This window comes from Anomaloglossus baeobatrachus, chromosome 5 (assembly GCF_048569485.1).
Source record: "Anomaloglossus baeobatrachus isolate aAnoBae1 chromosome 5, aAnoBae1.hap1, whole genome shotgun sequence".
Classification (NCBI taxonomy): domain Eukaryota; kingdom Metazoa; phylum Chordata; class Amphibia; order Anura; family Aromobatidae; genus Anomaloglossus; species Anomaloglossus baeobatrachus.
This window is the reverse complement of record NC_134357.1, coordinates 27,762,103-27,782,379: the sequence shown is the minus strand read 5'-3', so window position 1 is coordinate 27,782,379 and position 20,277 is coordinate 27,762,103. Positions and strand designations below refer to the sequence as shown.

The 20,277-nt window shown below is 49.2% G+C and overlaps 1 protein-coding gene across 1 annotated transcript in view; it reads left to right on the top strand.

The window, feature by feature from the left end:
- The window catches only part of LOC142310726 (ovostatin-like), an 89,588-nt gene extending 69,379 nt beyond the window's left edge, over nt 1-20,209 (top strand). Inside the window, exons 30-36 of the mRNA XM_075348351.1 lie at nt 3,877-4,092; nt 4,379-4,503; nt 4,880-4,970; nt 5,266-5,328; nt 8,164-8,266; nt 8,856-8,913; nt 20,070-20,209. Coding sequence (XP_075204466.1) covers nt 3,877-4,092; nt 4,379-4,503; nt 4,880-4,970; nt 5,266-5,328; nt 8,164-8,266; nt 8,856-8,902 — 645 coding nt within the window. The 3' untranslated portion in view covers nt 8,903-8,913; nt 20,070-20,209. The remainder of the gene's footprint in view (nt 1-3,876; nt 4,093-4,378; nt 4,504-4,879; nt 4,971-5,265; nt 5,329-8,163; nt 8,267-8,855; nt 8,914-20,069) is intronic.
- Nucleotides 20,210-20,277: the final 68 nt, after the last annotated feature.

The window sequence follows — 20,277 nt, the reverse complement described above, 5'->3', positions numbered from 1 at the left end:
CTTCTGATGATTCACAGACATGGTGGAGACACTGACTCACACTCTGTGATCTCATATGCTGCTTCTTGAAGGGGGCACTGAAGCCAACTAGGTATAGAGATCATTTTTCGGACAAAAAGCTCTGAATCCCCTCCATAGTTATAGATTTACGCTTCCTTTATCCACCACTAGGGGCGCTCAGGAGCTTATTATTGAATTGTAAGGATACACAGTCTGCAAGGAGCTCCCCCTAGTGGCTGCAGGCATTCAGAATTTATCAATTAAGGTGTTGTCCAGGCATACAGTATAGGTGACCTATCTGCAGGATAAGTCACCAATAATAGATTGGTGGGGGTCCGACACCTGTGGCCCCCACTGATCAGCTGCTTTCTGCTTCGATGGTGGCAGGATGTAGATACTTTGGATGGAGCAGCTGAGTGCAGCTCCGATCAAAGTGTCGTGGCCATTGCTGGTCCTGTTCTTTTACATAGAAGCTGTGCTGTGGCTCAGCAGCTCCATTGAAAGGGTTTATATCCGGCCAATGGTAGAAGAAAAATCATCTGATTATTGGAAGTGCCGGCAGAGCCGGTTTTAGACAAAGTTTGGCCCTATTCAAAACTAAAAAGTGGGGCCCCAACTGGTAACATATTGCACCGTCTCACACAAAAAGATTGCATTTACAGGAGCCGATTTCAGACCTTTAATCAAGCTGATCCCTTTATGTAAGCTGATGAAGAATGATACGGTTAGAACGATCATCAATAGATCATTCTGCCCCCAAACATATCATGTCAGCACATCTCCTGCTTACACCGAGCCATAGGCTACTGAGAACAGCGGCCCTTATTCATTAAGACTGGAGACGTGCAGGTCCGTCTTAATGGATGGAACAGCTGGAGTAAGATAAACATAATTCACATATGCACACAGCCCATACATACCAGCCTGTCTCCTCCTCAATTCTTCTAGACTCCTGCAGTTAAAGGACCTTTGGTGACATCATGGTCACATCACCAAAGGTCCTTAAAGCAGTCCTACCAAGACATCCATGCTCTACCTCCCCTTTATGTATTAATGCTCTCCATCCTGTACCAATCTCTAGGAAGGGGTCTACAATTTGGGACATGTATACCTGGAAGGAGCCCATATACAGTGTGTCCACCCATATCCTGTCCACCGCCATTAACTTGAGAACGGCGGCAGCTATAGGCATAGAATTGGTGTCTAAGTATAGTAAAGTAGCCATGCGCTACACAATGAAACCACCTATAGTGCCACCTGGTGGAAACAACGGAGTTAGTATTTTTATCTCGAAAACGGAACGAGATAGAGAAAAAAAGTAAATTACAAAGTTGTAGAGCATCATCAATTCAATACAAGTCGACACCTTGCATACAGAAATGGTATGATTAGAACGTGTAAAACTCACAAGGCTGCGGACGTGAAGCGATACCTCATGGAGACCTTCCTACAAGTTATTGGGTATGGTGGCTGTGTGGAGTGGCCTCCACGCTCACCTGACCTGACCACCATTGGACTTCTTTCTGTGAGGTCACATAAACAGCAGGTGTATGCGACCTCTCCACCAACATTGCAGGACCTACGACGACGTATCACAGATGCTTGTGCAAACGTGTCACCTACCATATTGCACAGCGTGCCGCAAGATACAGTATGCTGTGCAGAGTCCAGATGTGCATTGCAGCTGACGGTGGCAACTTTGAGCATCAAAGTTAAATGAGCGCCATATGCGTGACCAGCATTCAATGTTTTGGGGGGGTCATGGGTTTCATATCATAGCATTTCTGTATGCAAGGTGTCGATTCGTATTGAATTGATAGTATCATAGTATCATAGTTTTTAAGGTTGAAGGGAGACTCTAAGTCCATCTAGTTCAACCCCTAGCCTAACATGTTGATCCAGAGGAAGGCAAAAAAACCCCAATGTGGCAAACAAGTTCCAATGGGGAAAAAATTTCCTTCCTTCGTCCACATCCGGCAATCAGACTAGTTCCCTGGATCAATGCCCTGTCATAAAATCTAATATACATAACTGGTAATATTAAATTTTTCAACAAAGGCATCCAGGCTCTGCTTAAATATTAGTACTGACTCACTCATTACAACATCCTGCGGCAGAGAGTTCCACAGTCTCACTGCTCGTACAGTAAAGAATCCTCCTCTGTGATTATGATTAAACCTTCTTTCCTCAAGACGTAGCGGATGCCCCCGTGTTCCAGTCGCAGGCCTAGGTGTAAAAAGATCTTTGGAAAGGTCTCTGTACTGTCCCCTCATATATTTATACATTGTGATTAGATCCCCCCAAGCCTTCGTTTTTCCAGACTAAATAACCCCAAGTTTAATAACCTGTCTTGGTATTGCAGCCCACCCATTCCTCTAATAATCGTGGTCGCACTTCTCTGCACCCTCTCCAGTTCAGCTATGTCCTTCTTATATACCGGTGACCAGAATTGTACACAGTATATAAGTGCGGTCGCACTAGTGACTTGTACAGAGGTAGAACTATATTTTTTTCATGAACACTTATACCTCTTTTAATACATCCCATTATTTTATTAGCCCTGGCAGCAGCTGCCTGACACTGTCCACTAAAGTGAAGTTTACCATCCACCCATACACCCAAGTCTTTTTCTGTGTCTGTTTTACCCAGTGTTCTACAATTAAGTACATAATCATAAATGTTATTTCCTCTACCCAAGTGCATGACCTTACATTTATCTACATTAAACTTCAATTGCCACTTCTCAGCCCAATCCTCCAATTTACATAAATCTCCCTGTAATATAAAATTATCCTCCTCTGTATTGATTACCCTGCAGAGTTTAGTATCATCTGCAAATATTGAAATTCTACTCCGCATGCCCCCAACAAGGTCATTTATAAATATGTTGAAAAGAAGCGGGCCCAATACTGACCCCTGTGGTACCCCACTATGAACTGAGACCCAGTCCGAGTACGTACCATTAATAACCACCCTTTTTTTCCTATCACTGAGCCAGTTTTTAACCCAGTTACACATATTTTCCCCTATCCCCATTATTCTCATTTTATGTACCAACCTTTTGTGTGGCACCGTATCAAAAGCTTTTGAAAAGTCCATATACACAACATCCACTGCATTTCCCTGGTCCAAGCTTGAACTTACCTCTTCATAGAAGCTGATCAAATTAGTTTGACAGGATCGATCCCTCATAAACCCATGTTGATACTCTGTCATAAGGTTATTTTTCTTGAGATACTCCAGTATAGCATCTCTCAAGAAACCCTCAAGGATTTTACCAACCGTAGAGGTTAAACTTACCGGCCTATAATTTCCCGGCTCAGTTTTTGTCCCCTTTTTGAATATTGGCACCACATTTGCTATGCGCCAGTCCTGCGGTACCGACCCTGTTATTAAGGAATCTGAGAAAATTAAAAATAATGGTCTATCTATCACAGATGATGATGCCCTGCCACTTTGTAATTCACTTATTTTTCTCTATCTCGTTCCATTTTCAAGATAATAATGCTAACTCCGTTGTTTTCCACCAGGTGGCGCTATAGGTGGTTTCATTGTGTAGCGCATGGCTACTTTACTATACCTAGACACCGCTTCTATGCCTATAGCTGCCAACGTTCTCAAGTTAATGGCGGTGAACAGGATATGGGTGGACACTGTATGTCCCCCATCCTGGGCCCCTTCCTGGTATATTAAGCGTGCACATTGCTCTATTTGGATGAGTATAGGTCAGACTTGTTTCCTCGGGGTATCTCCTTTAAGTTTAACATGTGTTGTCTGAAGAGCTAACGGCCATTAGCTGGCTGCCCTGTCCTGACCTCAGTTTGATGTGCATGGCCACCATCGCTCTTGTTCATCTCCTACTTTTGCCTTCCTCAGGACACTGTGGCGGTTCTACAAGCCTTGTGTAGTTACGGAGCCTTGGTGCACCAAAAAAATGTCAATTATACAGTGGAAGTCAATTATGGAGATGAATTGGTCAACGAGTTCATCATCAACTCTGACAACCAGATCTTGCTGCAGACCCAAGTTCTGCCCCACATCCCCGGAGATTACAGTCTGAGCGTCAGTGGGAAAGGCTGTGTCCTGCTGCAGGTAAGGAAAGGTTCTTCATAGGAGACCAGAAATGGTGACGTGACCATGGATTTCCCAAGCTCTTATAATATATAAAACACATCTTAGGCCATTACAATATTGGTCAACTTCTTTATTAGTGATGTTTTCGGTTGAGCACTGCAGGAGAACATTGGTTGGATTGGACTACACTGGCTGCTATGCGTGCCTGCTCTATTCTGATGTTGACCTCCAAATTAACTCAAAAAACTGAATTGGGGGCATATAGCCAACAATCGAGTCACTAATGTTCTGATTTTTCCTGCAGTCCACTGTGGAGTTCAATATTCCTGTGGACGAGCAAGACTCCGCTTTCCTTCTGTCGGTATATACCCCTCCGGAGAGCTGTGTGGATGGGGTGGCCTTTACCTTCCCTGTGCACTTGAATCTCAGGTATGCGGCACATCTTCCCCTCCCAGAGATATGACATATCCATCGGATCCAGTGAAATCTGTGAAATGTTGACTCCGGTGCAACTCAGTGTCGGCCGTTGACGGCCACATCTTGGCACTGACTTCTATATTCAGCTCTATGGGGGTTGTGGTCACAAATGTGCCGGTCTTTTTGGCTGTTTCCATGACTATAATATACTTAAAGGTTAATTCTTATCTTCATAAATTAGTTATTGGTCACGGGTGCCAAGGGAACATAGGGAAACCTATTATGGCCCTAAAGCTGGGGCCCCTGCACTCACCCTAAAACCCGGAAGTACTCTTGAAGGTAGGGAGGTCCGACATCATTTTTCCTATTTTGTTTTTTCTCTCCGCAGTTATAATGGCCTCCGCAATCAGTCCAACATGGCTCTTATATCGCTATCGCTGCCATCTGGATACAAGCTGGAGTACCAGTCTCTAACACAGGTGAAGACTCAATACTCTTTAATGTGAGATCCCAGGATGTGATACAGAAATATTTTCTTAGCATCTAATAAATTTAATCCAAATCAAATTTCCTAGACAGATAAAGCAAATCTGCAAATTAGAATTTTTGTAGGTTTGCTTATCATTATTCATTACTTCACTTGTCCAGCAGAGGGCACCACTAACATAGACCTGACGCCACCTCGCAGATTGAATGGACTCTACCAGTGAGCAAGAATTACTATATTTTGTATTTGTTTCTCACCTGATATTTTTTACTTTTCTTTTCTTACAGCTGAGAAGCATAGTGCCCAAAGTGGAAGAGAAGAACAATCTCATCATCATGTATCTGGACAGCGTAAGTTTCCTTCCTTTTCCAGTAAATGGGTCAAACTTGTCCATCAGAGAACCATAGGATCCTCCGGTGGAATAGTACACCTCTGTGTGCTGCGTAGTGCTCACTTACTGCAGCTCAGCTCTTATGGAAGTGAATAGTGTCAGGAGTGTGTTACACTCTGGGGAGATCTCTGGCGAGTCTGGTCCAGAAGGTCACAACGCCTTATTACGCGTAGGTCTGCAGCTTGTGTTTGAGGGAATCTACCTTCTTTGGTGCTATAGGGGTTAAAGGAGCTTTCCTATCTGGCTGTCCTTTGTAGCCTTAATCTCAGGTGCAGCTCTTTGTGATCACACCCCTTCACTATAAAAAGTCACGTGTCTTACCATCTGATGCCGGTCATTCTTATGCTGACCATTTTTGAAGGGGTCAGTCTCTGGAAGAAGCTGAGGAGTTGTGGCAATTGCAGCTGTGATGTTTAACTGCATTAGAGGAGCTTTGAGAGTTATCATTTTGTGTCTATTTTCCACTGTCTGCCTTCGCTTTTGTTGTATAATTGCAGTGTGAGACTAGTACTCTCACTGGCCTTCTCACTAGTGAGGGTCAGTTCAGGGTAAGCAAAGACCTAGGCATGGAATCGGTGAAAGGGGAAAGGATCCATATAGGGACATTAGGGACTGCAGGGATCAGCTTCAGGTGAGTGTTAGGAGGTGACCGCTCTCCTCTCCATAGCGCCAGGGCTCACCTTTGTATCATGTTCCTGGTGTAGCCTGTGTGTTGCGGTGCTTGATGGGAATTCCCTTATATCTGGGAGAACCTCAGTAGTCACAGCGTGACAAATAGGAGCTGAGCTTCAGTACCCGGAATGGTCACTACACAGTTTACAGTGCTGTGCTGTTCTGGCTGCAAACAGTTGACCAGCAGGAATGCCATGTGTCAGACTTCCACCAACTGATACCGGTGACCTGCACAGATGCTGTGGATTCCCTGCTGCCTCTGCCCTTCACAATGCAGTGTAAAGTGACAGCCCGTACATTTTACTAAAGGGTTTGCCTTTATGATACAACTCTGTTTAAGACAGCGCCACACTTATGCACAGGAGGAGTCAGGTATTGCAATTTTTAAGCCAATGTGGCTGAGCTGCAATACTAGACACGGTCACTGTGCAACGGCGGCGCTGTTCGTTTCTCAGCTGCATGAATTGCCCAATTGACTAATGTTTCCTCCGTATTCCTGCTGCAATTGTGATGCCCCAGAGCTATGGGGTACTCGGTCCCAGGCTGTATATGTACTGGGATGCTGTATCACAGTTGTGTAATGGCTGTTGCCCGGTTCCGTGACCCTGGGGACACTTTTTAAAATCTCCATCCCAGTTTCAGGTCTTTTGCAGACTCCAACAGGTTTTCTTCAAGAATGTTCCTGTATTTGGGTATTTGGCTCCATCCATCTTCCCATCAATTTTAACCATGTTCCCTGTCCCTGCTGAAGAAAAGCAGGCCCAAACCATGATGCTGCCACCACCATGTTTGACAGTGGGGATGGTGTGTTCAGGGTAATGAGCTATGTTGCTTTTACGCCAAACATATCGTTTGGCATTGTGCCCAAAAAGTTCGATTTTTTTTTTTTTATTTCATCTGAGCAGAGCACCTTCTTCCACATGTTTGGTGTCTCCAGGTGGCTTGTGGCAAACTTTAAACAACACTTTTTATGGATATCTTTGAGAAATGGCTTTCTTCTTGCCACTCTTCCAAAAAGGCCAGATTTGTGCAGTGTACGACTGATTGTTGTCCTATGGACAGACTCTCCCACCTCAGCCGTAGATCTCTGCAGATCATCCAGAGGGATCATGGGCCTCTTGGCTGCATCTATGATCAGTCTTCTCCTTGTTTGAGATGAAAGTTTGGATGGACGGCCGGGTCTTGGTAGATTTGCAATGGTATGATACGCCTTCCATTTCAATATGATCGCTCGCACAGTGCTCCTTGGGATGTTTAAAGTTTTGGAGATCATTTTGTAACCAAATCCGGCTTTAAACTTCTCCACAACAGTATCATGGACCTGCCTGTTGTGTTCCTTGGCCTTCATGATGCTCTCTGTGCTTTACACAGAACCCTGAGACTATCACAGAGCAGGGGCATTTATACGGAGACTTGATTACACACAGGGGCTTATATTTATCATCATCATTCATTTAGGACATGATTGGATCATTCAGAGATCCTCAATGAACTTCTAGAGTGAGTTTGCTGCACTGAAAGTAAAGGGGATGAATAATATTGCACGCCCCAATTTTCAGTTTATTCTTTGTTACAAAAATTTTAAATAAGCAATAAATATCGTTCATCTTCACAATTGTGCCCCACTTGTTGATTCTTCACCATAAAATTAAATTTTTTATCTTGATGTTTGAAGCCTGAAATGTGGGAAAAGGTTGAAAAAATCAAGGGGGACAAATACTTTCGCAAGGCACTGTAGGTCACTATGACACAACCCTGTCTGGAGACATGTCCATCCCCTTCAACTGTTACTACCGGACTCCTCTGTCGATCTGTCTGTGTGTCTGTCTGTCCCCTCCCACTGGGCTGTCGTCTAGTGGACTGGCTCCACCTCTGGGCGGCCATCCATTGGGTCCCGGACTAGTCAGTCACCCCTAATTGGGAGTGGGAAACTGGGGATGTTGTGTGTTTTGGTGGTACCGGCACTGGTCTTCCAGGTCTCTGGGGGTAGGCCCTGCATCTTTGTCAGGATGCAGTACCTAGTAGTGCTCTAAGGGGTTCAGTAGCGCTACAGATTCCTCCTCTGTCTCACGGCCGCGCGCCCTGTACACCGCACTGACATCTCTCTTCTATCCGCGGACAGGTCTCCAGAGATATTATGTCCTTGAAAATGACGCTAGAGATGACCACACGGGTGCAGAACTATCAACCAAAATCTGTTCTAGTCTGGGACTACTATGAGAAAGGTAAGAGCCGCTCCCTTGCTGGCCTCAGCTGCTGCAGAACATCTTAATAAGCAGTTTTAGTAAACAGAAGCATGGAATTACAACTCTGAATCATCTTTTCTCATGACTCTGTATTGTGCCGTTCCTCTGTTATTCCTCCTGATTAATTATAAATAAATTGACAGCTGGGCATTGCCATTCCCCTAAGGCTGGAGTCACACTTGTGAGAGACTCGCGAGAGTCTCGCATTGCATCACCCGGCATGGCCCAGACAGGAGCGTCTCAGCTGCATAGAAATACATGCATCCAACCCGCTCCTGTTAGAGAGTGCGGCCGTGCCAGGTGTTGCAATGCGAGACTCGCGCAAGTGTCTCATAAGTGTGACTCCAGCCTAATTAAAAGGGCATGTCTACAATTACTCCGCCTTGATTGGACGGTGTCAGTGTGTGCAGGGACACACCCCTGACTTGTAACACCCAGTTGTCAGTTAATTGATAAAATTCCAGGAGGAACAACAGAGTTACCTGATAAGTATGGGTAATTAGTAGAGATGACGGATCTTGTGTAGATGTCCCTCTACATGTGTTATCTCCTATTATTCCTGTTACAGAGGAGAACGGTAGAGGATTTCTCCGGCACCCCTGCTCCGTCCGGTGACCGGCTTGGAGGTGAGATCACGCGATAAATCCTCAGTGGGTGATCAAAGTGGTGGAGGGTTTTTCTGTATTCTCCGAGACCTGTCATGTTTTTTGTGTGATAAGCTGTATTTTATCGACACCATTTTGGATCTATGTACAATATTTTGATCTTTTTTGGTGCATTTTTTGGGGGGCAGTCCCGTCTGTAATACCTGTGAGAATGTTTGTTTTTCCCAGGTCTCAGGCCAAATGTACCCCTTCCCAGATTAAGCCCGGCTATAGTTTGCCCCAGGCCGGATTATACCATGTCCTAGGCCAAACTATACCCCTCCAGGCCAGAATATACCCATCTAATGTGGAACCCGGGTATGTCTGGCCCAGGCCACAGTATACACCGGGGGTAAACTCTATACCAGAGGGTATAAAATTGTCCAGTGCTTACACTGAGCTGCCAGTAGGTGGCTCTGTCCCATCAGTGCATAGGTAATGTTATGTATTGGGACTTGTTTCTCTCGATGACACCAAACTTTTTCCAGTTCTGACAACTATGGGAGACTCTGAGCGGCTTCTGAGATCACGTAAATTACCAGACAAAGCTGAATCCACAATAAAATGCTGAAAAATTCAGTAATTCTTGTGTGTATCACTCAGTGCTACTGATGGGGGTATAATATGGTCTGGGGCAGTGGCGTAACTAAAGTCTGATGGGTCCCGGTGCAGAGATTGAGAGGGCCCCCCGCCCCCGTCACATGTATGGGCTATTGTAGCATTCTAATATCTCCTATAAAAACATACACGTTGTCACCCCTCACCCTTCATTGCGTAGTTATGTCCCCCATCCTGGGCCACTTCCTGGTAACTATGTCCTCCATCCTGCATATGTCCACATCATGGCCCCATCCTTGTGTATGACCCCATCAAGGCTATATCCTGGTATATATGTCCGCTATCATGAACCCATCCAAGTATATAAATCCCCATCAAGGCCCCATCCTGGTGTATGACCTCTATTATGCCTTTATCCTGGTATATATGGCCCCATCCTGGTATATGTCCCCATCATGACCCCATCCCGGTGTATGACCCCGATCATGAAAATAGCCTGGTATTTATGGCCCCATCTTGGTATATATGGCCCCATCCTGGTAGATATTCTCCATCATGGAAGTCCATAAATTAGAAAACCACGGCATACACCATCTAAGATAAAATAGCAGGGAAGAGAGAGCCGGATGCAGGCCCCCCAAGGACGACGGCCGTTTCGCACCTTGTGTGTGACTCGCCCACCCCAGGGCTATGGGACACTCGGTGCCGGGCCGGACTAGTCCGGTGGTAGTCAGTGGTGGCTGGGCCCGGCTCCGTGGCCCTGGTGGGTGTCAGTAGAATAAGTGGCTTAAGTTAAAGTTTGTGTTCGTGACGCCACCTGTGGTATGCGGCTAATAAGCCGCCGCTGCTGTGTGAGGCCTCCGGGATGATATTATGGCAGCAATGGTAGTACTGCTCCCCACAGGTGGAGCAATGCCCGGGGCACAGTTGGTGCTTGTAAATGTCTATGCAGATGAAATAACTGAGGCAACTTCAGAGGTGCAGTTCAAGTTCTTTTACTCACAGTTCTTGTCAGGGCAGGCAGGACCCTTGGACTGCTGAGACCACTGTCAGGGACCTCCGTCTTCTGGGTGATTCCGAGTGTGAAATCCGGTACCCTCTCTCTTAGTGTCTCTTTCTCTGCTGTCTTCACTAGCCTTGCCTTAGTTAGATGGACTTGGCTTGGCCTCCATTACAGCCTCCAGGCTGGGGGGTCACCTGTCGGCTGATTACCCCTTTTCTGCAGGTCTGCTCTGGGTTCTGGCCCTGGGAGCTTGCAATTCCCTGGGCCTCGGTTTTTACTGTCTGGAGATTGTCTTTTCACTCCTCCAGTTTCTAGGGACCGTCCCCTGTCGCAGCTAATCACTCCACCGATGTCACTGTGGACCAGGCCACCGCAGCCTGCAGCTACTCGTAGCGCCTCTGGGCCCTCGGCTTCGGTACCCAACAAGGACAGCTCGTGGTACCTACAGGACTACCCGCGGCCCTGTGACCCTTTCTTTCCTTCTCTTCTTTCTCCTCCTTGCCTGCCTCAGCAGGCCTCCTCCTCCCTCCTTCCTCTCGTTCTTCTCCTCCAACTACATGCTGCTTCTCTCACTCCCTGAGGTAAACTGAAACTAACTTGACCTTCCTTTCTCTATCTGCTCTCTGGTGGCTCCTCCCACCTCCCCAGTTGCTAAGCTACCACCCTATGGGAGCAGGGATGGGTCTTACAGCCCCTCTCAGCATGCAGCATGGGAGGGTTGCCTGCCACTTTCCCTGGTCATGTGTGTCCCTAGCAATGGGTGTAGTGTGGATTTACCAGGGGACCGGAGTTCACTCTCTTCCTCCCCCAGAATGGGGCATCACACCGCAGATGGGGTGCAATGACCTGTGGCGACGGAAGCCTCAGGGGCGCCACACTCCCCCACAGCAAATCCCAGCACGTCCTCGGGCTGAAAAACAACAAAAACATATGGAGAACTGCAAAACATTTTTGGTATGCAATAACATAAACTGTAAAACATTTCTTCCCTTTATGGGAGGCACATATCATGAACGTTGCGAACTTCTTATAAAGAAAACTCTAAGTGTGCACTTCCAGTCCATTGCACGGTTTGGCAAATCCCCCATAATTCTGGTAGGGGGCACAACAGGTGCAACTAATTACATTTTTGGCTACAACAAGTCCAGTAGCCCGGCAGTTCGTTTCTTTCAATCAAACAAAATGACATAATCAACCAGCCATTAAGTCCAATGGCCTGGTTACATAGGACACATAAACAACATACCAGCCACTAAGTCCAGTGGCCTGGTATGACATGCCACATACACTTCCACCGGGGCCCACATTCCAGTTCAGTGGCCCGGTAGCACATAACATGGGGGGTGACGTCTTCAAAAAGAATAAGGGGCAAAACACAGCAGGAAAGGGTGTCGTCTTCGAAAAGACTGAGGGGCAGACAGGGGCTATCTACAGTTCAGCATCTCTTCATCTTTACTTGTAGGGATTCTTCTCCGGCTCCCCACCTGGCAGCAGGTAGACAGCGGTCAGCACAGTCTGCGTCTGCTGGTCTTGGCGGGCCGCGCCTGGCATGGCGGCGGCCTGTATTGGAGTCGCTGCTGCGGTGTGGATGGGCGCCGCTCCGGCGGCAAAATCTTGGCGGGCCGCACCTGGCGTGGCTGCGGCCCGGATCGGCGTCGCCGCGCCGGGCGTCCCTCCAGGGACCGCGGGCATGGCAGCGGGGGTTGGGGCACCCGCGCCGGCAGGGGCATTAAATGACTCACCCCTCAGTAGCATCTCCGGTGTTCTGGCGGTCGCTGCTCCGCGCGTCGCTTGCCGGATCTGCTGCATCACCTTCGCTGCGATAAGGTACATTTTCTTTATCTGCTGGTCTGGCATTTAGACTCTCTCTGCCAGCCTGCCAGCTTATCTAGTCGCCATTTCTTTTTCTTCCGCTTTCTATGGCGGGCACCGCTTCGCGCGCTTTTCTTGGACAAGGGGGCGGGGCTTCTCTTCGCGCCCTTTCTTCTTGCACGCCCCCCTTCTTCCCGCTCTCAGCAGCGCTAATGGCGGTGGTTTCTCAGTAAAGTACACAGTCTGTCACACGGTTCTTCAGGCGCACAGTACCCGGTTAGACCGGGCACGAAATCCTGTTCGTGACGCCAAAAGTTGACTCGCCCACCCCAGGGCTATGGGACACTCGGTGCCGGGCCGGACTAGTCCGGTGGTAGTCAGTGGTGGCTGGGCCCGGCTCCGTGGCCCTGGTGGGTGTCAGTAGAATAAGTGGCTTAAGTTAAAGTTTGTGTTCGTGACGCCACCTGTGGTATGCGGCTAATAAGCCGCCGCTGCTGTGTGAGGCCTCCGGGATGATATTATGGCAGCAATGGTAGTACTGCTCCCCACAGGTGGAGCAATGCCCGGGGCACAGTTGGTGCTTGTAAATGTCTATGCAGATGAAATAACTGAGGCAACTTCAGAGGTGCAGTTCAAGTTCTTTTACTCACAGTTCTTGTCAGGGCAGGCAGGACCCTTGGACTGCTGAGACCACTGTCAGGGACCTCCGTCTTCTGGGTGATTCCGAGTGTGAAATCCGGTACCCTCTCTCTTAGTGTCTCTTTCTCTGCTGTCTTCACTAGCCTTGCCTTAGTTAGATGGACTTGGCTTGGCCTCCATTACAGCCTCCAGGCTGGGGGGTCACCTGTCGGCTGATTACCCCTTTTCTGCAGGTCTGCTCTGGGTTCTGGCCCTGGGAGCTTGCAATTCCCTGGGCCTCGGTTTTTACTGTCTGGAGATTGTCTTTTCACTCCTCCAGTTTCTAGGGACCGTCCCCTGTCGCAGCTAATCACTCCACCGATGTCACTGTGGACCAGGCCACCGCAGCCTGCAGCTACTCGTAGCGCCTCTGGGCCCTCGGCTTCGGTACCCAACAAGGACAGCTCGTGGTACCTACAGGACTACCCGCGGCCCTGTGACCCTTTCTTTCCTTCTCTTCTTTCTCCTCCTTGCCTGCCTCAGCAGGCCTCCTCCTCCCTCCTTCCTCTCGTTCTTCTCCTCCAACTACATGCTGCTTCTCTCACTCCCTGAGGTAAACTGAAACTAACTTGACCTTCCTTTCTCTATCTGCTCTCTGGTGGCTCCTCCCACCTCCCCAGTTGCTAAGCTACCACCCTATGGGAGCAGGGATGGGTCTTACAGCCCCTCTCAGCATGCAGCATGGGAGGGTTGCCTGCCACTTTCCCTGGTCATGTGTGTCCCTAGCAATGGGTGTAGTGTGGATTTACCAGGGGACCGGAGTTCACTCTCTTCCTCCCCCAGAATGGGGCATCACACCGCAGATGGGGTGCAATGACCTGTGGCGACGGAAGCCTCAGGGGCGCCACATGTGCTTCTACGAATCTCTTTTCCCCGTTATTTTACCTGCATGCTATATGGAATAAAATCACTTTCTGGATCTTGGATGGTGTATGCCGTGGTTTTCTACATTATGGACCTCTGTTCTGGATATCTCCTCTTCTTGTCCAGGTGCACCCATTACCATTTCTTCTAAAAGGAGGACTGAGGCTGTTCTAAGGTTTTCGGTGTAAGGTATTGCACGGTTCAGTGCGGAACCGTTTCTGTTTATTACATTCCCCATCATAGCCTCATTTTGGTATATACTGTATGTTCCCATCATGGCCCCATCCTAGTTTATATGACTCCATCATGTCCTCATCCTGGTATATAGCCCCATTCTGCTATATGTCCCAAGCATGTCCCCATCCTGATATATAGCCCCCATCCTGGTATATAGCCCCCTCATCCAGGAATATAGCCCTCCATAGTGGTATATAGTCCCCCATCCTGGTATCTAGCCCTCCATCACTCTGCACAGTGTAAAAAAATAAATAAATATGATTATACTATGTGTTCACTTTCATAATGAGGCATATGGAATTCTGTATAGATAGATAGGATGGATAGACAGACAGACAGAATGTATACACAGCTGCATATTGCACAGTATACAGGGCACACATACATCTTATACATAACACATACAGACAGCATACACAGACAGACAGCTACTTATTGCACACTATACAGGACGCACACATTTTATACATAACACATGATTCACATTACACTCACCTCCTTCTTGGCCTCCTGGAGTTCAGAGGTTGTTTAGAAGAAGCTTCTCCGGCCGCAGCAGTGCAGGCGCCCCTCCCCCTTCATCTCTCCGTCCGCAGCAGTGCAGGCGCCCCTCCATCTCTCCGTCCGCAGCAGATTAGGCGCCCCTCCCCCTTCATCTCTCCGTTCGCAGCAGTGCAGGCGCACCTCCCCCTTCATCTCTGTCCACAGCAGTGCAGACTCACCTCCCCCCTTCATCTCTGTCTGCAGCAGTGCAGGCACCTGTGGCGCCCCTGAGGCTTCCGTCGCCACAGGTCATTGCACCCCACCAGCGGTGTGATGCCCCATTCTGGGAGAGGAAGAGAGTGAACTCCGGTCCCCTGGTAAATCCACACTACACCCATTGTTAGGTACATACTGGGACCAGGGAAAGTGGCAGGCAACCCTCCCATGCTGCATGCTGAGAGGGGCTGTAAGACCCATCCCTGCTCCCATAGGGAGGTAGCTTAGCAACTGGGGAGGTGGGAGGAGCCACCAGAGAGCAGATAGAGAAAGGAAGGTCAAGTTAGTTTCAGTTTACCTCAGGGAGTGAGAGAAGCAGCATGTAGTTGGAGGAGAAGAACGAGAGAAAGGAGGGAGGAGGAGGCCTGCTGGAGGCAGGCAAGGAGGAGGAAAGAAAGAAAGAAAGAAGGAAAGAAAGCTCCAAGTCAGCCAGGAGCAGAGGAACTGAAAGAGACGCTTCCTGGTGAAGACCCTGGGACCCAGAGGTCCAGGTGACACCACGTAGGAGACAGAAAGGGTTGCAGGGCCGCGGGTAGTCCTGTAGGTACCACGAGCAGTCCTTGTTGGGTACCGAAGCCGAGGGCCTAGAGGCGCTACGAGTAGTTGCAGGCTGCGGTGGCCTGGTCCACATTGACATCGGTGGAGTGATTAAGCTGCGACAGGGGACGGTCCCTAGAGACTGGAGGAGTGCAAAGACAATCTCCAAACAGTAAAAACCGAGGCCCAGGGACGTTGTAAGCTCCCAGGGCCAGAACCCATAGCAGACCTTCAGAAAAGGGGTAATCAGCCGACAGGTGACCCCCCAGCCTGGAGGCTGTAGTGGAGGCCGAGCCAGGTCCATCTTAACTAAGGCAAGGCTAGTGAAGACAGCAGAGAAGGAGACACTAAGAGAAGGGTACCGGATTTCACACTCTGAATCACCCAGAAGACGGAGGTCCCTGACAGAGGTTCCAGCAGTCCAAGGGTCCTTCTGCCCTGACGAGAACTGTGAGTAAAGAACTGGAACTGCACCTTTGAAGTCGCCTCACTTATTTCCTCTTAAGGAGAATAGTGTTCCCCCGTGGAATTTTAGGGGCATTGCAGCTATAAGTCCCCTTACCTGGCAGCCAGACTGGCTTGCAAAGTCTCCTTAAGGAGAATAGTGTTCCCCCGTGGTCCCCACATAGCTTTCTCATGAGCCAGATCAGACACCCCCATACTTTGCACTGACGAGGGGCAAGCACCCCGAAACACCGTGTCTGCAAATTGGGATTCTGATCTGGCTTATATATCCTGAGTCATATTGCAAAGGATTGTCGAAAATCCACTTGTGACTTTTAGGATCGCTACTTCCAATAGGTGGCGCTGTGCTAGAGTTTGTCTCCTTTACTGGAGAGACAATTTGAATATTTCCCAGAGGGGCATTGCAGCTATAAGTCCCCTTACCTGGCAGCCAGACTGGCTTGCAAAGTCTCCTTAAGGAGAATAGTGTTCCCCCGTGGAATTTTAGGGGCATTGCAGCTATAAGTCCCCTTACCTGGCAGCCAGACTGGCTTGCAAAGTCTCCTTAAGGAGAATAGTGTTCCCCCGTGGTCCCCACATAGCTTTCTCATGAGCCAGATCAGACACCCCCATACTTTGCACTGACGAGGGGCAAGCACCCCGAAACACCGTGTCTGCAAATTGGGATTCTGATCTGGCTTATATATCCTGAGTCATATTGCAAAGGATTGTCAAAAATCCACTTGTGACTTTTAGGATCGCTACTTCCAATAGGTGGCGCTGTGCTAGAGTTTGTCTCCTTTACTGGAGAGACAATTTGAATATTTCCCAGAGGGGCATTGCAGCTATAAGTCCCCTTACCTGGCAGCCAGACTGGCTTGCTAAGTCTCCTTAAGGAGAATAGTGTTCCCCCGTGGAATTTTAGGGGCATTGCAGCTATAAGTCCCCTTACCTGGCAGCCAGACTGGCTTGCAAAGTCTCCTTAAGGAGAATAGTGTTCCCCCGTGGTCCCCACATAGCTTTCTCATGAGCCAGATCAGACACCCCCATACTTTGCACTGACGAGGGGCAAGCACCCCGAAACACCGTGTCTGCAAATTGGGATTCTGATCTGGCTTATATATCCTGAGTCATATTGCAAAGGATTGTCGAAAATCCACTTGTGACTTTTAGGATCGCTACTTCCAATAGGTGGCGCTGTGCTAGAGTTTGTCTCCTTTACTGGAGAGACAATTTGAATATTTCCCAGAGGGGCATTGCAGCTATAAGTCCCCTTACCTGGCAGCCAGACTGGCTTGCAAAGTCTCCTTAAGGAGAATAGTGTTCCCCCGTGGAATTTTAGGGGCATTGCAGCTATAAGTCCCCTTACCTGGCAGCCAGACTGGCTTGCAAAGTCTCCTTAAGGAGAATAGTGTTCCCCCGTGGTCCCCACATAGCTTTCTCATGAGCCAGATCAGACACCCCCATACTTTGCACTGACGAGGGGCAAGCACCCCGAAACACCGTGTCTGCAAATTGGGATTCTGATCTGGCTTATATATCCTGAGTCATATTGCAAAGGATTGTCGAAAATCCACTTGTGACTTTTAGGATCGCTACTTCCAATAGGTGGCGCTGTGCTAGAGTTTGTCTCCTTTACTGGAGAGACAATTTGAATATTTCCCAGAGGGGCATTGCAGCTATAAGTCCCCTTACCTGGCAGCCAGACTGGCTTGCAAAGTCTCCTTAAGGAGAATAGTGTTCCCCCGTGGAATTTTAGGGGCATTGCAGCTATAAGTCCCCTTACCTGGCAGCCAGACTGGCTTGCAAAGTCTCCTTAAGGAGAATAGTGTTCCCCCGTGGTCCCCACATAGCTTTCTCATGAGCCAGATCAGACACCCCCATACTTTGCACTGACGAGGGGCAAGCACCCCGAAACACCGTGTCTGCAAATTGGGATTCTGATCTGGCTTATATATCCTGAGTCATATTGCAAAGGATTGTCGAAAATCCACTTGTGACTTTTAGGATCGCTACTTCCAATAGGTGGCGCTGTGCTAGAGTTTGTCTCCTTTACTGGAGAGACAATTTGAATATTTCCCAGAGGGGCATTGCAGCTATAAGTCCCCTTACCTGGCAGCCAGACTGGCTTGCAAAGTCTCCTTAAGGAGAATAGTGTTCCCCCGTGGAATTTTAGGGGCATTGCAGCTATAAGTCCCCTTACCTGGCAGCCAGACTGGCTTGCAAAGTCTCCTTAAGGAGAATAGTGTTCCCCCGTGGTCCCCACATAGCTTTCTCATGAGCCAGATCAGACACCCCCATACTTTGCACTGACGAGGGGCAAGCACCCCGAAACACCGTGTCTGCAAATTGGGATTCTGATCTGGCTTATATATCCTGAGTCATATTGCAAAGGATTGTCGAAAATCCACTTGTGACTTTTAGGATCGCTACTTCCAATAGGTGGCGCTGTGCTAGAGTTTGTCTCCTTTACTGGAGAGACAATTTGAATATTTCCCAGAGGGGCATTGCAGCTATAAGTCCCCTTACCTGGCAGCCAGACTGGCTTGCAAAGTCTCCTTAAGGAGAATAGTGTTCCCCCGTGGAATTTTAGGGGCATTGCAGCTATAAGTCCCCTTACCTGGCAGCCAGACTGGCTTGCAAAGTCTCCTTAAGGAGAATAGTGTTCCCCCGTGGTCCCCACATAGCTTTCTCATGAGCCAGATCAGACACCCCCCATACTTTGCACTGACGAGGGGCAAGCACCCCGAAACACCGTGTCTGCAAATTGGGATTCTGATCTGGCTTATATATCCTGAGTCATATTGCAAAGGATTGTCGAAAATCCACTTGTGACTTTTAGGATCGCTACTTCCAATAGGTGGCGCTGTGCTAGAGTTTGTCTCCTTTACTGGAGAGACAATTTGAATTCCTCTGCATAGACATTCACAAGCACCAACTGTGCCCCGGGCATTGCTCCACCTGTGGGGAGCAGTACTATCATTGCTGCCATAACATCATCCCGGAGGCCTCACACGGCAGCGGCGGCTTATTAGCCGCATACCACAGGTGGCGTCACGAACACCACCATTAACAAGCAAGCCACATATTCTACTGACACCCACCAGGGCCACGGAGCCGGGCCCAGCCACCACTGACTACCACCGGACTAGTCCGGCCCGGCACCGGGTGTCCCATAGCCCTGGGGTGGGCGAGTCACACCCCTCCCCCTTCAGCTCTCCATCCGCAGCAGTGCAGGCGCACCTCCCCCCTTCATCTCTATCTGCAGCAGTGCAGTTGCCCCTCCCCCTTCATCTCTCCATCCGCAGCAGTGCAGGCGCCCCTCCCCTTCATCTCTCCATCCGCAGCAGTGCAGGCGCCCCTCCCCCTTCATCTCTCCATCCGCAGCAGTGCAGGCGCCCCTCCCCCTTCATCTCTCCATCCGCAGCAGTGCAGACGCTCTCCCCCCTTGATCTGTGTCTGCAGCAGTGCAGGCGCACCTCCCCCCTTCATCTCTGTCTGCAGCAGTGCAGGCGCACCTCCCCCATTCATCTGTCTACAGCAGTGCAGGCGCACCTCCCCCCCCTTTCTGTGGTGAAGACGGGAGCAGACCTGATACATCGCACCGTCCCCTCCTGTGTGCTCTGTGTACTGTCTGCTCCCGACTTCACCACAGAGAGAGGGGGGAGGAGCACCTGTGCACCGCAGAAGGAGCAAATGACAATGAACTGCTGCTCCCTGCGGCGCCCCATCTGCTGTCTGCCGGAAGGGTCCCTGTGCCACTGGTGGCCATGGTACTCCCCTACCCTGCGTTCCCCCGGCATCCTCCTGCGACGCTGGGAATTGGGAACTGACCAGGGTGTAAGCGGCGCAGTGCATGACGTCAGTGTCATGCGCAGCCACTTACAGCACTGGCAGCTGTCAGCGTATTCTCTTCTCCCCATGCGCAGGATTGAGTGCGTGGGGAGCAATGAATATTCCTGGCTTTAATTGGCGGCCGGCACATCTCAATACAGAGACCTGACGGATCTCTGTGCCGCGATGCATTTCAGCTGGATGCGTGCCCACAGACACACATCCATCTGAATCAGGGGCTGGGGCCCAGTCGCAGTGACGACCTCTGTGACTGCGGTAGTTACGCCTCTTGCCTGGGGGGGTTAATATTTTGACCTCGGCCACTTTAGCCCCCGGTATAGTCTGGACTGTGGCAGATTCTGGCCTTTTACATCGGTATTAATAGTAAATCATGTGTTTCTGTTTCTGTCCACAGCTGAACAAGAAGCTTCTTCTCTGCTAGATTTGGACCTTATACAAAAACCTGCCTCCATGACCTCACCCTGATGGCCGCCAGCTCCTGAAGACTTGTGTATAATATCCCCTGTACTAATAAATACTCAGTGTTATATTGTATGTTGTGTCCTCACGGTTTATATTGGTGAAACCAGATCTGTCTACATGGATGGACTGTAAATCCCCTG